The sequence below is a fragment of the Mya arenaria genome, chromosome 9, assembly GCF_026914265.1.
Source record: "Mya arenaria isolate MELC-2E11 chromosome 9, ASM2691426v1".
Lineage (NCBI taxonomy): Eukaryota > Metazoa > Mollusca > Bivalvia > Myida > Myidae > Mya > Mya arenaria.
The window spans coordinates 41,193,951-41,217,617 of NC_069130.1; the positions used below are offsets into that span (position 1 = coordinate 41,193,951).

Here is a 23,667-nt window from a genome sequence, read left to right on the forward strand (position 1 = left end):
ATTATATTATAATAGTGTGGGTGGGTTTGTGGTTTTAGTTTAAAAATTGTTAATAATAGACTGGTAGGAGTTTCTCATGAAGTGAAAAAATTATAAGAAATTTAAGTAATAGCAATATATTTTTAAAAAACCTATTTGTAAAGAATTTTCAATAATTTGTGTTTTTAACCACTTGAATTCATATGTTTTACATTTGTTTAATCGATTCTGAGACTTGTATTTATTATCAGAAATGTAAACTTTATTTTGAATGAATGAATTGCTTTTGTTCAATGTTTCAGTATTGATGGTCCAGGAAGTGTTCAACCATCCGACCGGAAGAGATGCCCCTTGCAGTGGAGTTGGCTAACAGATGACGCAGTGGCTTGATTGCTGGACTTGGACAGGTGAGAATAGTGTATGAGACCTAACATTTATTGGTAAATACATTGATAATGGTAATAATGATGAGAATGATGCTTACAGTCAGTATACAAGTGTTAAGTACGTTATGGGCGGTGATTTCTAGTATTTTCTTGCATTTTGAAGAACAGACCAGTTCACGTTGGAATTCACTCCCCTGCACCCTTATTTATTGATATGACCCCAAGCTTACTTTTGTGTTTTTGAAATGTATTTGCCTTTTGTAATTAAGTCATTTTATTTAGGTTGGTGGTATGGGGCTACAATATCAGGTTTGTTTACACCAGATCCTGTGGACAACATCATCAACAAAGTTATGTATTTTGTAGACCTTTTTTTAATACGTTGTTAATAGTTGAAAAGAAATCAGTTATGCATTTTGAATTGTGACAAAAGGTTAATAATGTGCACCATTTTGATTAATGTAGTGTGTGTGTTTTTTTAAAAACAAAAGTTTAAAAAAAGAATGTTTCGATAAGTAGGTCACTAAATACTTCATGAGCTTATCATTTATAAACTTTAATCTATTATCTTGAAATGAAATGTTCATTATAAAACCAATTAATATCAGAAAAAATATCTGTATTTAAAACTCAAATTACTTTCTAAAGAAATACATAAACATTGAAAAGGCATTTTCTGTTGGTTTTTGAAATCTTATCGTGAAAATGCAAAAGGCACCAGCATGTTTCCCAAGATCTCTTAAACCGACCCGCGTAACGGAAAATGTTTACTTCACTTTTTATGTATATCATTGTATAGTAATAATCGGGGTGGCTTTGTGGTTTTAGTTTGAAAATTGTTAATAATAGACTATTAGGAGAGGCTCGTGAAGTAAAAAAAAATATAAGAAATTTAAGTTATGGCAATATATTTTTAAAAAACAAATTTATAAATAATTTTCACTAGTTTTTGTTTATATTCACTTGAATTCATATGTTTTACATTTGTTTAATTGATTTTGAGACTTGTATTTATTATTAGAAATTAAAACTTTATTTTGAATGAATCAAATGCTTTTGTTCAATGTTTCAGTATCCATGGTACCGGAAGTGTCCAACCATCCGAACGGAAGAGATGCCCCTTGCAGTGGAGTTGGCTCACAGATGACGCAGTGGCTTGACTGCTGGACTTGGACAGGTGAGAATAGTGTATGAAACCTAACATGTATTGGTAAATACATAGATAATGGTAATATTGATGAGACTGATGCTTAGTCAGTGTACAAGGGTTAAATATGTTATGTACGGTGATTTCTAGTATTTTCTTGCATTTTGAAGAACAGACCAATTCACGTTGGAATTCGCTTCCCGGCACTCTTGTTAATTGATTAAACCCCTACCTTGCCTTTGAGACCTCAAAATATATTTGCCTTTTGTAATTAAGCTATTTTATTTAGATTGGTGGTATGGGGCTACAATGTCAGGTTTGTTTACACCAGATCCTGTGGAGAACATCATCAACAAAGTTATGTATTTTGAAGAAGCTTTCGTTAATACGTTCATTAAAGTTGAAAAATATTTGTCATTCATTTTGAATTATGGCAAAATGTAATTGATGTGCACCATCTTGATTAATGTATTTTTTTTGAAAAAAAACCCAACAGAATAGCTTAAAAAGGAGGGTTTTCAATAAGTACGTCACTTAATATTTCATGAGCTTATCATTAATAAACTATAATCTATTAACTTAAAATAAAATGTTCATCATAAAATCAATTATTTTCAGAAAAAAATATATTTATTTAAAACTGAAATTACTTTCTAAGGAAATACATAAAAATTGAAAAGGCATTTTCTGTTGGTTTTTGAAATCTTATAGTGAAAATGCAAAAGGCACCAGCATGTTTCCCAAGATTTCTTAAACCGAACACGAGTAGCAGAACATGTTTACTTCCCTTTTTATGTATATCATTATATTATAATAGTGTGGGTGGCTTTGTGGTTTTAGTTTGAAAATTGTTAATAATAGACTGGTAGGAGAGGCTCATGAAGTGAAAAAATATAAGAAATTTAAGTAATAGCAATATATTTTTAATAAACCTATTTATAAATATTTGTTATGACTATTGTTTATAAGCACTTGAATTCATATGTTTTACATTTGTTTAATCGATTCCGAGACTTGTTTTTATTATTAGAAATGTAAACTTTATTTTGAATGAATCTAATGCTTTGGTTCAATGTTTCAGTATCCATGGTACCGGAAGTGTTCAACCATCCGACCGGAAGAGATGTCCCTTGCAGTGGAGTTGGCTCACAGATGACGCAGTGGCTTGATTGCTGGACTTGGACAGGTGAGAATAGTGTATGAAACCTTGTGTTTATTGGTAAATACATAGATATGGTAATATTAATGAGTCACTGTACAAGTGTTGAGTATGAAATGGACTGTGAATACTAGTATGTTCTGTTGTTGCTGTTACTCTAAAGGATGATGATAGTGGTATTCATTCGCTATCAAGTTTGCAGGAACATAGTAATAAACACGATGGAAAGCCTTATTGAATTGATTTTGTATTCAATTTTAGCCCCAAGGACAAAACACAGACCTGGCTTTCGTATAATGCGCTTTTGGAGTTGGCTATGTGTGACGTCTCACTGATGACACAATGGGTGACACTTCACAGTTGATACAATGGGTGACACCTCACAGATGACACAAAGGTATGCTTGCTGGATTGGATCAGATAGGTGTGAAATATTTATGAAACTTTATCATGGTAATACAATGATATTGGCTGATATTGAGAAAAAATGTTTAATAAGTATAATAGTATTATTATGTTATGGATAGTGTTTAATGGTCTTGAATAACGGCAATATCTTTTATTTGGATACTCTGCATGGAAATTTGACCTTTTTGTGGTCCCAATATATATGCAAAAAGCTACAAAAACATGCTCAGTAGCAAAAAGTTTAAACATAAACACGGTTTAGTGGCAATGGGCAACGCCAAAGACATAGAACACAAATTCACAAACAAGAAACATAGAACAGCACACAACTCTACAAACAGCACAGTGCATAAATACTATATATATATACAATTGGTATGTTTATCAAGAATTGTTAAGTACCGCCTTGGAACGGTCAGTAAAATGTAAATTTACTGGGAGGTTAAACCAGTTTATGTGCAAACCTCACTCTTATCCCAACAATTCTTAATAAAGATAACACGCAAAAGATAAATCTTATCAAAGTATACATCAACTTGAGGAAACTTATCAATAAAACAAATAATAATAAAAAATGAAAAGGTAAACCCCAAGTACTTCAATGCTTAGAGATCCCAACTCTATCTGCAGACGGAGGGAAACAATACCTTTTTGAAATGTTAAGGAAGACATTATGAATATTCTCATGTTTTTTTCTTTTTTCTCTTTCAGAGAAAATAGTGGATGCCTTTTCACTGGAAACACGAGAAACAGAATGGAAACAACACTTTCAAAACCTTGACATAATATGTTCGGGGCTTGTGTTGGGCTTGCATAAGGATTTTATCATTCAGATATAAATTGTTTTTTGGTCCACAGTGATTTGATGGGAATGAACTCCTGCTTTGGTGTCATTTGACTTGTACAACATTTAGTGGCATTTAACCTTAAATATATTAATGCCTAAATAGAGGCCTCTACTGAGGCATTTCGCGATTTTCTGACATTGTTAAATCGCAGTAATTCATAGTTATTTTATGCTAGATAGTCGGTAGGAGTGACCCCTTTGATTAATCTGAAAATAAAAAAAATATATTTTAGGTTAAATGTCACTAAATTTGGTACAGGTCAAATGACACCAAAGCTGGAGTTCATACCCATCAACTCACTGTGATTTGGTCAACTGACTTCCCGCTGTATACACCTAATTCATTTTGTATTGCAAAGGGTATATTTAATATAATATTGTATGTGTATCATAAATTTGAAACCAGACAAATGAATGAGGCTCGACATTCATACTTTGTGAGCCGACACTTGGCAAATGAGCACAGGTTTCCAGAGTTAACCGTCTCTGGTTTTGCCTGGCCGGTCGGTAGAGCAGCTCAGGGCTTTTGCAGCCAGTGTTTGCTTCGGTGATAGTGTGCTTGTTTTACATATATTGACATGTGCACAGCTCAGGACTTTTGTAGCCAGTGTTTTCTTCAGGGCTATAGTGTGCTTGTTGTACAAATCTCTACATGTGTTTCTTTGTCGGCTGCACGTCATCTCTTAATAAACTACTTGTCTGGTATTTTATATTTGTGTTGTTTTTAGTTAAAACAAAATAAACCAAGAACAATTTATTTGACTTCAAATTCATCATTTAGAAAATAATTTATTATAAATTAGTATTATTACTACTGCGCTTCAATCCCAGGGGGTGTATTGGACACTAATAGATTGTTCAGTTTCGGATTGCACGGGGCAATAGCTGGGGGAAAATCGAAATCTGATAAAAAAAACACCAAGAGTAGAACATGACATATGGAACAAAACGTAGTAGTAATAACCCTTTTATTATATACATTACTGGTTAAAACTCGTGATATCAAAGTGAATGTATCTTTATGGCGTATCAATACAGCAGTTGTTTTTTTCTGTATTTGAACTTTTATAATACAACACAATTCTAATTGTACGTAATAAATGCTTAAACGATTATTTTCTTTGTCTACTTTTTCGATGAGTAATGATTTAGCTAAATATATATTGTTTGAGTACTCGGCTTATTATTAAGTATTGAGTAAGGTCAAAGTTTCACTTGGTTACCCAGAACGGGAGAGATGTTTGCGTTTAGCTTTTTGTTATAATGTAGTTTGTCCTGCCACTAAATCGAAAATTGCTTGAAGGATTTGATTGAAACTTAGAATAGAAACTTGATGGTGTAGGAAAGTTATACTGGGGCACTGTATTGCAGAGTAAAATTATCTCCCCTTGTCTATTTTGTTGATGATGCAATTAGAGTGCAAAAACTACTTGAAGAAATTTAAAATCATGCTGACAAGCATTTGTATGAAGTTTCATTTGTGAAGGTGCAACACTTTTGGCGCTACATGCGATAAAAACATGTGACATACAGTAAATGACAAAATGTGACATGACATATTATACTTCTTTACCTGTTGAGCTGGTGGTATATAAAATCGACTTGCCATTTGTGACGTTTTTTAGTGGCCGCCCCGACAGGCAAATGGTTGTGCATTTACTTTGGACGCGGAAAATCATTACTTTAAAGCTACACTCGCACAGATATACCGTTTTGACATTTTTTTTATTTTTTGTCTTGGAACGAGCCATTTTTTTGGGAATATGCATGGAAACCAGTTACATAAGACTGCTGACAAAAACTTAGATCGCAGGTTTTTATATTTAAGTCGAAAAATGATGTGTCATGCATTTTTCTTAAACCGTTAGTAAGAGCAAAACTTTGCTCTTTCCAAGACAAAAAATAATAAAAAGTTGTAAAAACGGTATATCTGTGAGAGTGCAGCTTGAAGTTAATAAGTTTTTAAGATTTCTTCAATCATTACTGTAGGAACTTTAAATCTACAAACAAACTTGATCAGGGCTTCACGGAGTGTGTCGCAATTATGATCATGGAATTTGTATATCTAACATTACAAACTAGATTAGATTACAGCATGAAACCAAACCTTTGCCTTTAACAAAAATCATTTACGGGTTCACAAAAAACTATAAAATTTGAAAAGCTAGAGAGTATAACTACGTTTGTTGGAAGTATATATACACAACGACGAATTTCTAATTGGCCTAGTTTTTATCATACTTTAGGAAAAGTATTTGAAGAAAAATACAAATACCCAAATATAAGTTTAACACGATTTATTCCTAACACGTAAAACAAAACTTCATTGAAATTTGATCACGGGAACAAACTTAATACAGAGGATTAACATTGACACCCTTAAAACAAAAACTGCAAGATTAAATCACGTCGTATTTGATTCTGTTTTAATACTTTGTATGTCCACCTGCAGCAGCAAATTACAGCGAGGCACCTTGTCATTGATACAATGTATTTGTGAAGATACTGTTGTGGAATGGCTGCCCAAATGTAGTGAAAAACACGCGTGAGCACCCTGAGATTTGGTTGCAGCGGCTGGGCACGCACCTTGTTCTTCAAAAGGTCCCACGCGCGCTTGATTGGATTTAAATCCAGACTTTTTGCCGGCCATTGGAGTGTTCGTACGTTGTTTGCTACAAGCATAACTTGTGTGCTTCTAGTCGCGTGATATGGTGCGTTATCCGGTGCCACCATACCGCGATTGGCACTGATATGAGGTAGAAGAACCGGCTGAATGACGTCATTGTTGTTGTTGTTGTTGTTGTATATCTTGTCCCTCCTTCTTAGGAGAACCGCACGGTGTGCGTAGTAAAAATTCACCTTCGCCCGTAAAATGTCAATTATATATACGAATCACAGTTTATGTACGCACATATTATGTTAAGAGTTCACAGGATTTAAAATGCTATCGCGTAGGTTTATGTATGTACGCCCTCCTCCTTTTATTAATCTTCGTGAGTATAAAATAACATAAAATTTTGAGAATAAAACAGTGATATTAAAACACGTCCTCCTCCACCGACACCGTCACCGCATGTTGGAAACCATTCTGATACCTCATCACGTTCATGTTTCCTTGAATGAGTTTTTGTGTGCATTCGCGGAAACTCAAGCTCACAGCATAATGGATCCATCCCCGAAGTTATCCAATTCTACCAGACATTTCTCATTGTTCCGCTCACCCCGACGGCGATATATGCGAGCCTCTGTCATTCCCACATAGTGTGATGCGTGTTTAATTTAAACAACGTATTTCTACCTTATGAGACGATAGTTGATCACTGTCAATCTTTTAGCACTCACCAGTCATTAAATATTTGTGTTTTCCGCAATTAAATTACCATCTTGTTATCAGTAATTGTTTCCATAAATGCATTAGTTAGTAGTTAATGGTATATCACTCTGAATTTAAGTTTGTTATACATGTTTATGTATCGATTTTCAATACGAGTGTCACTTTAAACTATAGGGCCATTTTAAATCAACACTTTTAATGCAGTAAGAATAAGTTGGGATATAATCAATATTTAATTTAAGCAGTTTGGAAGAAATTTTTGTTTATAATAAATATGTACTTAGTCCCAAAAGTGTGTGATGTGGCTTTATATATGATAGATAAATATAACAAAAACAGTTTTTTAAAGTTTTTATTTCTTCAAAAACAATTTACAAACTAAAAACAATTTGCACTTAAAATGCCAAGGTGCCAAGTTAATGCTTAACAATAAATCAAGTACATAATATCATATACTGACATATCCTAAAAAGCAATATGGGTCAATTAACTGCAAACATACAGGATTTCACATCATTTTACAATCTGCAACATTTTTTGCACAGATATCTACATACTATACATCAAAACAATTATGGCAAACTGCTGTTAAGAGATTCTTCCAACATTATATATCCACTGGAATAGTTGCAGATCGGGATTATAAATAATCTGGTTTTCCAAAGATAATTCCCACCCCCTCCGGTTCAAACAAAATTGTACCGTTATATTATTATACTACACACTTTACTTTGGGAACAAAAGGATCACTGATCTGTTAAAAGAATTGCAATAAATAAGAATTGCAATTTTACCATTACTTTTTAAGTTAAAAACTTTTCATAGTTACAAAAGTATATGTAGCACCAGCAAAGAGAAAACGAAAAGGGATTCTTTTTGGTAAGCCATTTGCAGTTTAAATTGAGCTAAAGAACTTTATAGATGACACTCTTAGAAATAAAAAAATGTCACCGGCGAAGAGAAATTAAAAGGGACCAGTTTTGGTTAGCCATTTACATTTTAAATTGAGCTTAAGTCATCTATCACACTCATAGAAAAACAAAAATGGCACCAGAATTATTATTTTTTTAAAAGGGATCCTTTCAGGTATGCCCTTTATGGCTTTGTTTTCGCGAAAGTCACCTTTTCACAATTTTAAAAGCATTGGTGGCACAAGGGAATTGGCTTTGTCAGCTCCGAGCAAGACTTCCACAATTTTCAGGGCAAACTCAAAAGTAGTACCAGGTCCGCGACTTGTAATCAGTTTTCCATCTTGTACCACTCTGTCTTCGGAGTACTGGTACCCAGCTTTAAACAAAGAAAAATAAACAAATATAATTAATATAATATCACCACTTTCTATGAGAGATTAAAATGCCATTCCTGGTCCCAGACTTTGGATCAATTTTACATTTTTTACATCAAAAAATTAATAAAATGAAAAAAAAAATGAAATCATAATTCAACCAGTTATGTCACAACTAAATCCTAAAGTATCGCAGTTAGATAATATTTATTGCAAGTCGAACATTACTTAGGAAAGCTAGGCTACAAATAACAATTTAAAGTAAAAATGTGTAACGGAATGAACTCCTATGCTTGTCCTTATTTTCTATTCTATCAAGGGACATAACTCAAAAAATTAAAAGTCAGAGTGCTGGGCCTTGCTTTGAACCCTTGCCTATTGTCTCTGGCATGCATACGCAACAATTACCATTTTTCTAGATTTGAACAAGGTTTCGCATAACACGGCTGATGATGCTGTCAAAACGCCACCAAGGCTATGAAAATACCTGGACCTTTTTCTTTGAGCAACAGGGATTATAAGTATCTTCCATGGCCGAGAGTGTTAGATAGGTTCATTCCAACCCGAGCGTAGGGTGTTTTGCAGAAACGAGGTTTACTGAGTTTCCGCAAAACACCCTGCGCGAGGGTCGGTATGAACCTATCTTACACGAGCGGCTATGGCAGATGCTTTTTCTCCCACCTCAGTTGAACAAAATTAAGTAAAAATGTATTTTTTGCTGGAACTCTTTTGTGCTTAGTGAAAATAATTGTGTATGAGTATGCGATAATTCGTGGTTGTCATGGATATGCGCACATTGATTCGGACTATGTTAATAGTCAAATCGATCTTTAAATAGTTCTAAGGAGAGTGAAGCACTATTTCTTGAAAGGTGCATTAAAACTGTTTTATGGTGACATTTGAAGCGAGAAATAATTCATTAGCGTTCTAAATATTGCCACAAGACAAGATTTCCATTATGCTAGACGACAGTCTTCAACAAGGGAGGTAATTACAATGTCGTGACCATTAAAAAAGGAGTTCCATACGGGCATTTTATCTTCGCCCGTGGGCAAGGTAAGAATTTCTAGCATGGTTAAATTATAGGATCTACTTGTCTGAGGTGGGAGAAGATACTATCCTCACATATTACATGCTGGGATGTATATTGATTATTGATAATCCAAACATTGCATTAACACATACAAATGTGTGTCTAGTTGAAATATATATTAAATGAGTGTCTAGTGTGAACCTACGAATGTTTGAATGTAGTATAAATATATGATTAATGCATGTAGTGTACACATGAATGTATATATATCTGTAGTTTACACATATGAAAGTACGTATCTGGCATACACATTTTTCTGTAGTTAGATACATTAGAATATATATACATGTATGAACATGCATCTGAAATGTAATATACAAACCTGAAGTCATTTTATCCTTGACACTAGGATGCGAGGTCACAGATTTTCCACTTCCAATTTTATGGCTGGCAAGAGCGATTGGGGCTAGAAAAAAACAGGTTCAATACAGAGAATACAAAGAAAACAGAACATTATGTTTAAAGCCTATAACAGATTGACCAATCAAAATATCGTGTGCAGCAATGGTGCCAATTTATTTCACTGTGTAGACAGTTGTAAGCTTATGTTCATGGGATTTCAGGGAATAACTCTTATGTGCAATGCCTGGGTAGAAACCAGCACTGATGCTCCTTTTGAGAAGACGCGAATATATTTTCTCCCACCCCTGATAAGTAGATCCAAATATATGGCCATGTTGGAAACGATAAAGAATTTGTGCAGGAGTTTTTACATATCTTTACCTTAAAAGTGATGCATAATTATTCAAAATGCTCATGTGTTCATGCTGTAATAATTTGAACACAGAAAGGTACACTAGCATTTACACAAAAAGGGCTGGCATACTTCATGGAAATTGCTTGCATGCTCTCCTGCTTTTAAACAGCATAAACACTTGGGAACAAATGACAATAATCCTTAAACATTTAAGAATACAACAAACCTGCACAGACAGCAGCTACCAGTCTGCCTCCTTTCTCCTGCTCACTCAAGATCTGTCCAACCTCTGCAGACTGTAGTAAAAATAAACAGAAGTTGATTTAAGTAAACCATAATTAAAGTTCCTACAGTACTGGTGAGAGCTTTAAAGCTGCACTCTCACAGATTTACCATTTTAACAGTACAAATTTTTGTGTAAATATCTGCAAACCAATGATATAAGATTGCTGACAAAAAGTCAGATCGTAGACTATCAGATTTCCGTTCAAAACTTAATGTTTTATGATTTACTAACGGTTTAAGAAAAATGCATAAAACATCATTTTTTGAACTTAAATATAAAAATCTGCGATCTATTGTTTTGTCAGGAGTCTTATATAACTGGTTTCCATGGATTTTCGCAATTTTTCGTTCTTTTTTTTTGTCTTGGAATGAGCCAATTTTGCTTAAGTGTCTGCAAACCAGTGATATAATAGTTCTTCATATTTCCATCGAAAATTGATGTTTAATGGCTAAAAAGTGTTACTATTAAATAGTTTAAGAAAAGTACATAAAAAATCAATGTTTGAACTAAACTATGAAAATCTGTGATCTGACTTTTTTCAGCAGTCTTATATCACTGGTTTCCATGCATTTTCATATAAATTGGCTCATTCCAAGACAAAAAATAAAAAAGTTTTCAAAACGTTCAATCTCTGAGAGTGCAGCTTTAAACCATGATGTAAAAGACCTCACAAAAGCAATGTAGTTTTCAAATCTACCTAAGTATCTGCATATTAGGGCTGCAACAATACACAAAATAACAACAACATCTATTGCAATGTGTAGCGCCTGTAATGCAGAATATTGCAATATATTCTTAACTTTACTTTGAAATGGCAAATTATTTACTGTCAATTACCATGAGATTAATGTTTTTTCAACACATGAACCATTAAAATTTATATTGAATGAGCTATTAGAAAAACTAAATTTTAACATATTATGTTTGCATCAAACCTTACAAAATGTTTTACCTGGTACCAACCTTGCATTCAACAAATGTGATTTGTTTTACACGACAAGAAGGTTTTCTATTAAAACATATTGCTATATATCTATATATATATATATATATATATGGTATGAAAAAAATTGTAGTTCAACATTGTCAAGTCAGTATACCAGTATTGAGCATTATACAAGTATTTTTCTGCAGCATACATGTATATCTTGACAGTGAATCAACTTTGGACTGTTGACCTTTCTTGTGACCCAAGTGCCTGAGTTTTATGATACAATATTTTTTAGGTTATAATAAAGGTAATATCTTGAAATTTATGATCTTCAGTCTACAGTCATTCTTGACACGGCCCCTGCTTCCTTTTTTCCAACAGCAAAAAGACTTACATACTAGATGAATAAAATAAATATTTAACCTTAATTTTTTTTTCAACTGGCAATGCATTCACTGTACTCATTTCATTAAACATTTTGGTTGTAAGGTTAGCGCATGGTTTGATTCCCAGCCTGGGCACATGTGAGGTTGGTTTGTGGTCACCTAGTTGGACATGTGGGTTTTCTCTGTGTACTCAAGTTTCCCCTCCAACACAAACCCATACTATGGCACAAAATCCTACCAATGAGAGTGATTGGTATAAGTTGAAATAACTTGTTTCAAAATCATTATAAAAAATAAATAAGTTTAAAACTAATCAGGATTGAAGAAGAAAAATTATTGAATTTACTAATAAAATTTAGTTTTACTAACACTAGCAAGGTTCTTAGCACCCTGAGCTCCCCCAGGACAGACGATGACATCATATGGCCCGTGCTTGCTGGCCTCACCAAGCGACATGTCGGGTACAATCTTCACCTTACGACTACACTCAACCGCCTCTGCGCTGTTCAGCCCAGCTACAGTCACATCAATCTGCAAGCATAAAAATATGTAATAACAAAATATTTCAGGCATTTGTAGTAATAGATGAAATTGCAAATGATTTCTTTTTTTCATTTATTTTCAAACTTTCAACATTGAAATCTGGACCGGTGTAGAGTTATGCAAAACAACTGCTAATATTTAAGTAAACACTTTCAGAAAGTGCGGAATTGTATTTATGTTAAATTTATTTTTCAGAAATAAAGTACATGAAGGGAGACCACTCTTCAAGATTTTTACAACGCAAGGGAGAAAACTCAATGTTTGAGGTGACATTCTTGACTTACCCCGGCCCTTCTAAGCACGTCCACGCTAATGACAGTCTCCATTTCTTCTGCCCCCTCGGAGAGTATCAACAGGGCCTTCGTCATGTTAGCTTGAATTGCGCAAAATCTTCGTACTTGCTGGAAAAAACGGATATTTGTGCTTAATTTCCGCAATAACATCAAACCGGAAGTGTCAATTATCCAATAGTTTAATCTCTACTCTGTAATGGTTATTTTCGGTATAAATTATTTTCTAAATACGTTTGATTTATCTCATTTTAGTTTAAAGACAATAGATTATTACTTAAAGCATATATCCAGTAATAATAAATTTTAAGTTTAAAACTAAAAGAAGAAAAGTAAATACCAGTCACTAGGTTGGAGACTATTGTTGTTTGGTTGTTATGCTCGAACCTGTCAAAGTGAAAATTGATAGTTTTGACAACAATAAACAGGTTCATCAACATCTTTCGGTTCAATAATTCGATGGAAAACAACACATATACAATTTAGATATAATTAAGCCAAGTGTCGTATTGTTCGGATAGGGTAAAAAGTGTGTATTAAGGCTTTATTTCTCCAATTAACCGTTTTCGGCGGGCACCTGTTTTTTTTTTAATAATTGGCATGCGGTGATAACAGAAAGATGAGTAGAAATACAAAGGCATTCCTGAAGTCCGGTGATGGAGCTTACTATCAGCTCGCCCCGAAAGTGACAACCATTGGGAAGGAAAATTGTGATATCCTCCTGCAGGTATTATACATGTTTATATTTACCACTTGATATATATGTTTTATCACGTTTTAGTTTACTTACTTATATGAACGCGTGAAGATGCATATTGTGAGTGGGTTAGAGCCTGCCGCCTGGTAAGCTCAGTATGTTTGGTAGATCCTCATGCTTGTTTTGTGGCGGGTGTGGGTTTGGGCCGTACGTCAGACACACTTTTCCACTCTGGAGGTTTATAATTAATGCACTTTTCTAGTGTCGGAAGTAAAAGACAAGAGTTCATGGATAGGCACGGAAGGTAAATGGGGTTAAGAGTGTAGCCACACACTACGTTCTGTTGGTTAGAGCACTGTGCTAGTGTTCCGGCAATGTGGATTCAAGCCCACCATTTGGCACAATTTTTTTCTCCCAGGTTTACTTTATTGTGCAATGGTTAAGGTTGGCAATGAACAGTCATGCAAAATGGCTTTGCAGGAGTTGTTTTTTGAGAACTGACTGGATTTAACATTATAGAGGCATTATAACTGCATCCAATAAACCAGGTAACAATGGCAATTAATTTCCATTAAGTATTGAAAGCAACCTCCAAATTTCCATTAAGTAATGAAAGCAACCTCCAAATTTCCATTCAGTAATGAAAGCAACCTCCAAATTTCCATTCAGTAATGAAAGCAACCTCCAAATTTCCATTCAGTAATGAAAGCAACCTCCAAATTTCCATTCAGTAATGAAAGCAACCTCCAAATTTCCATTAAGTAATGAAAGCAACCTCCAAATTTCCATTCAGTCATCAATTGGCTCTATTAAGGGAGTTCTTTAGAAGATAACACATGCACACTGGTTAATACAGAGACATTTGATAGGAATTTCTCCCTTAAAACTATCATTTATTTTTGGTGTTCTTACTGATTAGTTTTTTTTAAACCATGGTCTAAATATATTATCATGATCTTCAGTAATGTTTGACTATGTAGGACACATATATATTATATATAGGGAATACATAAATGGGATGATGTCGCTAATCATGGTACAACTTTACAGTGGTACAACTTTGTGTTGGAAAAACTTCTCCTGTAACCCATTTGTATATTTAAAACCAAGTGTGAATAATAAGTGAGAAGCATAAAAACCATTGTCATTCTAAATTTAGCATACATTGTTAATGACGTAATTGTACACTTCATTTTGCTAAGAATACACAATTACAAATTGAATTTCTGAATGATCAGCACCAATAGACTTTAAAATACCTAATTGGATGACTTTTTTACATCAATCTTGTGTACATGTGTAAATACAAAAATTAGAAAGAAAGTCAACAAAGTTTCATAGCTTTCCCTCGAGCACTATTGCATGTGTTTCTCTTAAGCAATAGCAACACTATGTGCATGTGTCAAAAATATATACAGCAGTAGACAATACCTTTTGGTTATATATTACAAGTAGTACTGATCACCTAATTTTTCCAGTACCATCTGATGTTTAAGTATACAAGGGTGTAAACATCTGAATGCAAAATCTCTATAAAATATTTTAACATGCACGTAAGATACAAAATTGCATAGAATAAATCCTTTCACTTTGGCGAAAATCATTTCAAGGGTTACCCCCCTTTATCATGTATGTTTGTATTTTGTGGGTGCATCATTTTTATCTTTTTATCTTATAAGCTTTTATATAAGGGCTTGTAAATACTGACATTTTCTTAAAACTGTATTTTTTCCAGACATGTTTGTTAAGATTTTCATGGCAAAACTTTTATCCATATCATTCTATGACATTATTTAGATATGGAACAGATGTCATGAGATAATTACTTTAAATAACTGCTTCATGTGCACTCATTCATATATTTTTTGTTTCCCGGAGTATAATTTCTGTAGTAAATAAACTTGGCATACGCACCATCTGTAGCAGTAGCCCATTAATATTGATTAACCTCCATGTAGATGTGATCTTGATTAATCCATTTCCATTCCCTAGATGTGACCACAGTTATGTGTCACTTTAAGTGTTCCATCAATAATTGATGTTGTATTTGATGAAGTTATTCCAGTGTTGTGAGGCAATTGTTGTAGGCCTCGGCCTCTAAAATATGTGTTTTTTTTTAGAATTGCATAAACAATATTTTTTGTTTCAATTATACAATCTCTGAAATATTGGTGGACTTTTTCATCAGAATGAGCTAATTTGTTCAGTTTTAAATGGACTAGCTGACAGCAATTTTTTTCTAAAATTGTTGATACTTTATTTCATTTTATGAACAAAAAACCTAGTAACTGTCAGATACTTATTTGATAAGAAATTGTAATTCCTGAGTGAAGCCTAATTTGATTGTAACTTATGCTTTTTGGTAAAATAGAGAATAACTTGTCACATTTTGTATTACATTTTGTTTTTATGAAAGCTGCACTCACACAGATTGAACGTTTTGACAGCTTTTTTATTTTTTGTCTTGGAATGAGCGTAAATATCTGCAAACCAGTGATAAAAGACTGGTGACAAAAGATCAGATCGCAGATTTTAATATGTCCATTCCAAATTTAATGAATTATGGCTTAAATCATTAAACCGATTTAAGAAAAATGCATAAAACATCAATTTTGGAGCGGAAATACGAAAATGTGCGATCTGATCTTTTGTCATCAGTCTTTTGCTCATTCCGAGATAAAAATAAAAAAAGTTGTCAAAACTTTCAATCTGTGAGAGTGCAGCTTTAAAAACAATTTTGAAAAATAACCTCTTGACACTTCCCTCCTTATGTAAATTCACATCGTCACCAACCACAGTACATTTTCCATTACACTTCATATATTATAAACAACGAAGAGTATCTGACGATGGTAAATTTATGACAGGGATACAAATGATTTTATTGGTATGCAGGTTGTATATGAACTTAATAATAATATTCTGTCCTCTTTTTTCTCCCATTTAAAGCTGCACTCTCACAGATTTACCATTTTTACAACTTCTTTATTTTTTGTCTCTGAAAGGGCAAATATTTGCGAAGGTATCTGCAAACCATTGATATAAGATTGCTGACAAAAAATCAGATCGTAGATTTTCATATTTACGTTTGAGAATTAATGTTTTATGGCTTAAACCGTTAGTTAGTTATGGTTTAAGGAAAATGCATAAAACATCAATTTTTGAACTTATATATAAAAATATGCGATCTATTGTTTTGTCAGGAGTCTCATATAACTTGTTTCTATGGATCTTTTTGCAAAAATTGGCTCGTTTCAAGACAAACAATAAAAAAAGTTGTCAAAATGTTCAGTCTGTGAGAGTGCAGCTTTAACATTACAAAGATATACTGTTCTACATTGTAGTTATCATATGACGCAAGAAAAGTTAACCCTTTAATGTGGAAACGGGTGAGAAAGCTAAAATATGCAGTGAGGTTCTGCTTTGAAATTGTATATAATAATAACTTGTTTATTTGGCTGATTGTTCGAAACTTTGTTAAAGTTAACAATATGATTAACAAAATTGTTGTTAGCTTTTAAATGGAACTAGTTGATGATGTGCTCATCTATTTAAATAAAACAAGTAAAGATGAAACAGTTGGCTCAAATCTGGTTAGAAATACTGCAGATCACAAGTGCAGTGACGTTCCGTAAGCTATAGCTCAGTGTGTGTAAACAACGTGATAAATTGCGTCATAAATGCTACATCGCAAGGCAATATTTTGCTTGGAATGAAGACTTTAAACAAAGATAACTTCACTATTTCTTCACCATTTTAAATGAAACATAGCACAGTCTACGCCTCTTGCATAGCCCCGCCTTTGGTCTTTTACTTAAGTTCGATTAAGAGTTTAGTTTCTTAAAATACTTTGACAAACCTTTTCACAATACGGCCGTCTGACGGAGCACTGGCAAAATATTGTTTTGGAAACAGGTTTGTCGGAGTGTTTGATGAAACTTAGGTCACCTTATCAAACTTCGGTAATAAAACAAAGGCGGGGCTCTTTAAGCGGCATAGACTGCCTTTTGTTTTATTAAAAATGGTGTAGTAAAAGAAAAGTTATCTTTGATTTAAGTCTTTATTTTAAGCTAAATGTTGCCTTCCGACGTAGCATATATGACCTAATTTATGACGTGGTATACACACACTGAAGTGTATACATTTAACTTCCAGGTCAATACAGATTTGAAAGTTAACAATGATGACGTTAACAACGTTGTTAACTTAGACAAAATTCTGAAAACTTAGCCATTAATATTACATGTAGCTTTGTTTGACTGACATTATACTTTGTATTGATGTGGTATTTGTGTACCCTAAACCAAAGCAAAACCTCAAACAATTTTGGCCTTTAGGCTGCATTTACAATGTATGTTAAACTGTATATTCTATGTACTCTTTTACAGTACAGTGTTGTATGATATATGTTACATATATATCAAATTTTGTATTGTTTCACACTTTTTAGCAATGAAATACAAACTTGCACACATTATTTAGGTATCTCTGTATGTACATACAAATTATAGATTGCACTTGATTTTGTAAAAAAAAAAACGCACAAATATCTAAAAGGTTGAAAGTGGTGTAGTGGTTACATTGTCCTCCTCTCACCCAAGAGGTTGTTGGTTTGATCCCCAACAGGGTGAGGGTGGTCCAGTGGTTAAGGTGTCCACCTCCCATGCAGCCAAGAGGTTGTGGGTTCAATCCCCTCCAGAGTGAGATTTGAAGAGTATTTAAAGCTGTCCACCTCTCAGCCTAGAGATTGTGGGTTCAATCCCCACCAGAGTGAGAGTGGTAGAGAGTTTAAGCTGTCCACCTTTCATGCAGCCAAGAGGTTATAGATTCAATCCACACCAGAGTGAGAGTGGTAGAGAGTTTAAGCTGTCCACCTTTCATGCAGCCAAGAGGTTATAGATTCAATCCACACCAGAGTGAGAGTGGTAGAGAGTTTAAGCTGTCCACCTTTCATGCAGCCAAGAGGTTATAGATTCAATCCACACCAGAGTGAGAGTGGTAGAGAGTTTAAGCTGTCCACCTCTCAGCCACGAGGTTCTTGGTTTGATCCCCACCAGAGTGAGAGTGGTCCAGTGGTTAAGCTGTCCACCTCTCAGCCAAGAAGTTGTGGGTTCAATCCCCACCAGAGTGAGAGTGGTAGAGAATTTAAGCTGGCCACCTCTCAGCCAAGAAGTTGTGGGTTTAATCCACACCAGAGTGAGAGTGGTAGAGAATTTAAGCTGTCCACCTCTCAGCCAAGAGGTTGTGGTTTCAATCCCCACCAGAGTGAGAGTGGTAGAGAGTTTAAGCTGTCCACCACTCATGCAGCCAAGTGGTTGTGGATTCAATCCCCACCAGAGTGAGAGTGGTAGAGAGTTTAAGCTGTCCTCCTCTTACTCAAGAGTTTGCTGGTTCGATCCCCACCAGAGGTATGCTTATTCCCTCTAAAAAATGTAACAGTACTGGTTTATTCAAGAAAATGGACTTCAGCTTACAGTTGTCATCCAAATCTAGATACAATAAATAAATAGGAATTAGAAATCCAAAGGCAAAAAATATTGAAGGATTATCACAACTATTTATCTTGTTTAAGGGGATGTGTTTTGATATATGAGAATAAGACAATCTGCACTGTGTGCAGAATGATGTGGCATTAAAGGGACTAGACACCAGATGGTCCCGAAATCGTCAAATACCGTATTTCCTCAAAATAAGCCTAGAATTGTCAATATGTGTTAGTAGGAGGCTGATAATACTTCACAGAATATTTCTGTGTAAGTTTTTGACAATTTTCTTTTTTTATTGCAGTTTTATCTTATGGTCCCTTTATGTACTACAGAAACATACATGATTTATGTTTTAATCCCTGCTTTAAAGATTTTGCTTAATCCATCTTTGTATATATCTATATATATATATATATGCTTGATCACCAATTTTTTTTCTATCTTCAGACAAACGGCGTTGACCAACAACATGCGATAATCGAATACAGTGAACAAGAGGATTGTTATGTTTTACAAGACCTCAATAGTGGGCAGGGGACCTACGTTAACGATGTACGCGTACAGAATGCCGCTGTTCGTCTTGCCCCAGGTGACGTCATCAGATTCGGTTACTGTGGACAGCCTTATGAACTTAACATCGATAACCCTCCACCGGTAGGTCGATTTTTTGTCACAGGGAAACTTAATATGTTGGTTTTTGTCATAAGAGTGTTCTACTGTATGAAATATACGAATGTACATATTAACAGCAGTTAAATAATTAGCTCCCATTTCTCGAACAATCTTAAGTCTCTTATAACAGGATGAAGCTTAGCTCAAGGAAATTATTTAAAGAATAATCATGATAAAAAATTTTGGTTTTAAAGATTTAGTTTAAACAAGTAAGATGGCTTACCTGTTATGGTTAAGATATTTCGAGAAATTGGGGACTCACAGTGTTGTATTTATTGCACAATGGGATGTTTAGTGTGTTTTTAAGCAAGTGTTTTTATTCCAATGCTTGCGTGCATTATTTTACTTTTAGCTTCAAAACGTACACATTATTGACATGAAGCTGAAACACCCTGATATTAAAATGACTGTAAAGACAATGGAGAGATTCATTTAGATTAAACTTGTGTCACATGATGACCTGGACCAACAAATGCACGTTGACTTGGTTTCAAAATATTCTTTTGTTTAACTACTAAGTAATTATTGAAGGGAAGACGTGTTCTGATTTCAGCCTCATGTCAATTGCTGTTCTTGAATAGTCAATCCAAAAAAATATGTACTGTGTAAAGCTTGTGTTGTGATTCTTGTCAAACTATTAGTAAATTGGCTTGGTTGAAAACAGCTCCTTCTATTGTCAGATTTTGCACCCAAATCACTAAAACTACTATCCATTTGATATCTGGAAAGTGTTAATCACTATTTCGTTCAGTGTAGAAACAGTAGCTGACCTTTCCAGGCAAAATTACGCAACGTAAAATGCGCCAATAGGCAGTATCTGTAAAAGAACTACATGGCTTTGTTCTATCTCAAAACTATAAGTGTTTTTTGATATCTTTCGTCACTGAATTTTATATTTAGTCACTGAATTATTAGTAAGCAATCTTTATTTTTGAAAATTAATTAAAATTAGTCGACTCTGGGTAATATTATTTCTGACAAAAATCACAACAATTTTATGTTACTAATGATATATGCTAATTTTCTAGACTAGATTATATAAATGTGTTTTAGACCAAATTAATAATACATCTATTGTGTCTGTCATGAATACCTTATACATGTGTATCATAATATCATATTATCGAAATTTAATGTCTGTGCCACTGCAAATTAAATCCACACTGGATCATGCAAAAAAAATCCTCCAATGCAGGACCCGAAATCAGCAATCTTTTTTGTAAAGCTCTTACATTAAACAGATTTAAATAAAATATCACAGAATATATAAATATCAAATAATTATTCTTTACTAGACAGATTGTCCATGTTTTTATTATGAAACATGTATAGATATGACCATATATCATCAGTAATTCATTGTGTAATAATATTGTTTGTGTTTCCATGGCAACAGCCCCAAATGGTGACAACATATCACACAAACAATGTAGGTATCCCCCAACCCACCCGCTGTAGTCATAGCAACCCTTGTAACCATAGTAACTGTCCTAGTTATTTTGTTCATTTTGTTAATGCAAGGAAAAAGTATATATTTTAGCTTGGTTATCTAGTTATACTGCATGCTTGCTATATATATTTTTAGCTTGGTTATCCAGTTTAACTGGATGCTTGCTATATATTTTAGCTTGCTTTTTTTTATTCCAGGCGTTTTAAAAGTTAAATAGTTATCGAGTTACATATATACTGCATGCTCGCTATATATTTTTAGCTTGCTTTTTCTTTCTTTTTTTTAAATTTATATATTTAATCCGTAGTCTTGGAATATGCATATTTGGGTGTATTAGATAGCAAATTAAAAGGTACATGAACATTGTTGCTGTTTTAATTGGGGTATTTTTTTAAGTAGGGCTTTAAAAGGTTGTTATTTTTTTTTAAATTTAAACAAAATAATTACAAAAGCAAAGTGTATTCACACCTTGGCTAAATTTGTTGCAGTAGAGCTCCCATGACAACTTGTCTGTGTTGAATGTACAAGTATATAGATCGGGAGGCCAGGTTTGTTTTAATGTTATATGTCAATAAACCCCAATGCTTTGACTCTTCAGAAGTCCTTCAGCAAATACCGGCTTCACTATTGGTTTAAGTACTGGAATTAGATTTCTTTTTAAACATTTATTAATGAATGGGAGTTTTTCAAGAGGTATAAGCTTAATATTTCATTATACTGCGCTAGACAGTTTAAATGAATGCTTGTGAGAACTGCATTTGGTACTGAATTTAAGTTGAGTTTTTATAATACAATTTGTTAAAGCTCTATTATTCATTTTGCATTGAATGAGTAAATGATATGCATTTTGAAACATTTTAATTAAGAAAATATGCTCAATTTCCATTTTGGTTTAGTTGAAACTTATTTATTTGAGGACGTTGAGAAAATCAAGTAATTACAACATTATATTAATCACTCTCTTTGGCACAATATTAATCAAAAGTGAGGTCTAACGTTGCCATGGAAACCCCAGACTGGGAATTGAACCGGAGTCGCCTAGATGAGAAGCGAGTGCGCTTACCACTGTGCTTAACTGTACAACCAAATTTCCGTTTTATTATGATACAAGATAAATTAGTTTAATTCATAAAACATATTGTCACAGAAACTTAATGAAAGTCTGGGATACCTTTTCTTTCTTTTTTTGCATGACAAGACAGAACCCAGCTTTGGTAACCATGGTACTTTCTTCTGTTACACTCCCCCCCCCCCCCCCATGACCTAAAATAGGTTGCGAAACATGATTTGTTCTTCCACTTGTACACGAAGCTATATGTTCAAGTACATATTGCATTGGGTCGTAAAATTACGTTTGCTAAATCCTCCTTTCTGTATGCGCTGGTACGATCAACGACTCTTGCATTAAAAACATTTTCCTCATGAATTTTTAGGTGTCATTACTTTTTATCTTGCACGAACCTACTCATATTTGAGTCATGTAGATCACAATTTTTTCATGTGTAATGCATATCTACTACAGTCGCTTTAAACTTGTACATACTATGATGATGAAGCACTCAAGACGAAATTCACAAGTACACATAAAAGTTTCGCAACCCCACCAATAAGTTTTGAACAACTTGAGAATACTGTAAATTTTAGCTGCAGAATTCACATGTACACTTAAAAGTTTCGCGTCCCCTCCAATAAGTTTTGAACATCTTGAGAATGTTGAAAATTTCAGCTGCAAATTTATTTCATGAATACATTATTGTATGCTTAGTATGGTCAAAAAAGGCATGATCTTTTGACTTTTAATCTCATAAATCAATGAATTAAATCTAATAAATATTTAGCCAAAGATTACCGATGATATAAAGGCCCATGAGTCATATTATATGCATATTGTATCAGCTTCTAGATTTTTTCAATATAATTTTTATGCTAATTAAACAATATAAGAAATAAATTTTAGCCTATTGAATTTATTAATTGTAAGTTATGCAGAGGCAATTGGTTTAATGAGAAAAAAAGTCAAGACAGTGCATGCAAACCAAATTATTTTTTTGAAAAAGAGCCAGGGCCTTTTTTGACGATATTTGGAATTATAATTTTGCCTAGAAATGAACTGAAACTACTTTTAAAAAAAAGGACAAAAAAAGATAATAGAATGTTATAAAAAAAAATTTTTTAAATGCCATTTCATCCAAACTAATCAGTCCATTTCTTTCTTTTTTCATCTTTTTTTAAAAACATAAATTTTGGAATTGGATTTTCACATTAGATTAAAAGGAGATGCTTAAGCATAGGGAATTGGGTGGACTTTGGTCCCCATACAGAAAAAAATGCTGTAGTTTATTTTAAATAGAAAAAGGGACTGAAATGCATGCCATCATTAAACTTTATATTATAATGTTATTAATTAGGGGATTTCATATTGTCCGAGGTTAGCTATATTTGCCTGAACCCTTAAGAACAGTTCCTATATTTGGCGAGTTTTTAAGCCAATCAAAACAGCGGAAACTGATATTGGTCGAGTTTGGATGATGATTGGCTGAGTTTTGGCGTATAATGTTCTCAATTGTTTGGTATTGGTACCACAATTGTCA

At 33.6% G+C, this 23,667-nt stretch overlaps 2 protein-coding genes across 8 annotated transcripts in view; one reads left to right on the forward strand and one right to left on the reverse strand.

Annotated features, from left to right (window-relative positions):
* Positions 1-7,583: 7,583 nt before the first annotated feature.
* On the reverse strand, positions 7,584-12,961 carry LOC128202907 (Parkinson disease protein 7 homolog). The gene is made up of 5 exons (XM_052904081.1): positions 12,766-12,961; positions 12,308-12,469; positions 10,562-10,631; positions 9,961-10,044; positions 7,584-8,547 (listed from the first exon to the last, which is right to left on the reverse strand). Exons 1-5 carry the CDS (start codon positions 12,922-12,924, stop codon positions 8,387-8,389), a joined length of 636 nt encoding a protein of 211 aa, XP_052760041.1. The 5' UTR covers positions 12,925-12,961; the 3' UTR covers positions 7,584-8,386.
* Positions 12,962-13,143: 182 nt separating this feature from the next.
* Positions 13,144-23,667, forward strand: part of LOC128246688 (forkhead-associated domain-containing protein 1-like) — a 47,297-nt gene continuing 36,773 nt past the window's right edge. For 6 of the 7 annotated variants that reach the window (XM_052965032.1, XM_052965031.1, XM_052965037.1 and 3 more), the window contains exons 1-3: positions 13,144-13,498; positions 19,402-19,608; positions 21,023-21,055. In XM_052965032.1, the coding sequence (XP_052820992.1) occupies positions 13,391-13,498; positions 19,402-19,608; positions 21,023-21,055 (348 nt within the window). In that variant the 5' untranslated portion in view covers positions 13,144-13,390. The remainder of the gene's footprint in view (positions 13,499-19,401; positions 19,609-21,022; positions 21,056-23,667) is intronic. The other variant, XM_052965034.1, reaches the window with a different exon arrangement.

Coding starts and splice junctions, on each gene's coding strand:
- LOC128202907 (XM_052904081.1), bottom strand. CDS start 12,924: ATGTTATTGCGGAAATTAAGCACAAATATCCGTTTTTTCCAGCAAGTA. Junction 10,632..12,307: donor GTGCTAAGAACCTTGCTAGT/GTTAGTAAAACT, acceptor TTTTTACTACAG/TCTGCAGAGGTTGGACAGAT. Junction 8,548..9,960: donor CAAGGATAAAATGACTTCAG/GTTTGTATATTA, acceptor CTTTGTTTAAAG/CTGGGTACCAGTACTCCGAA.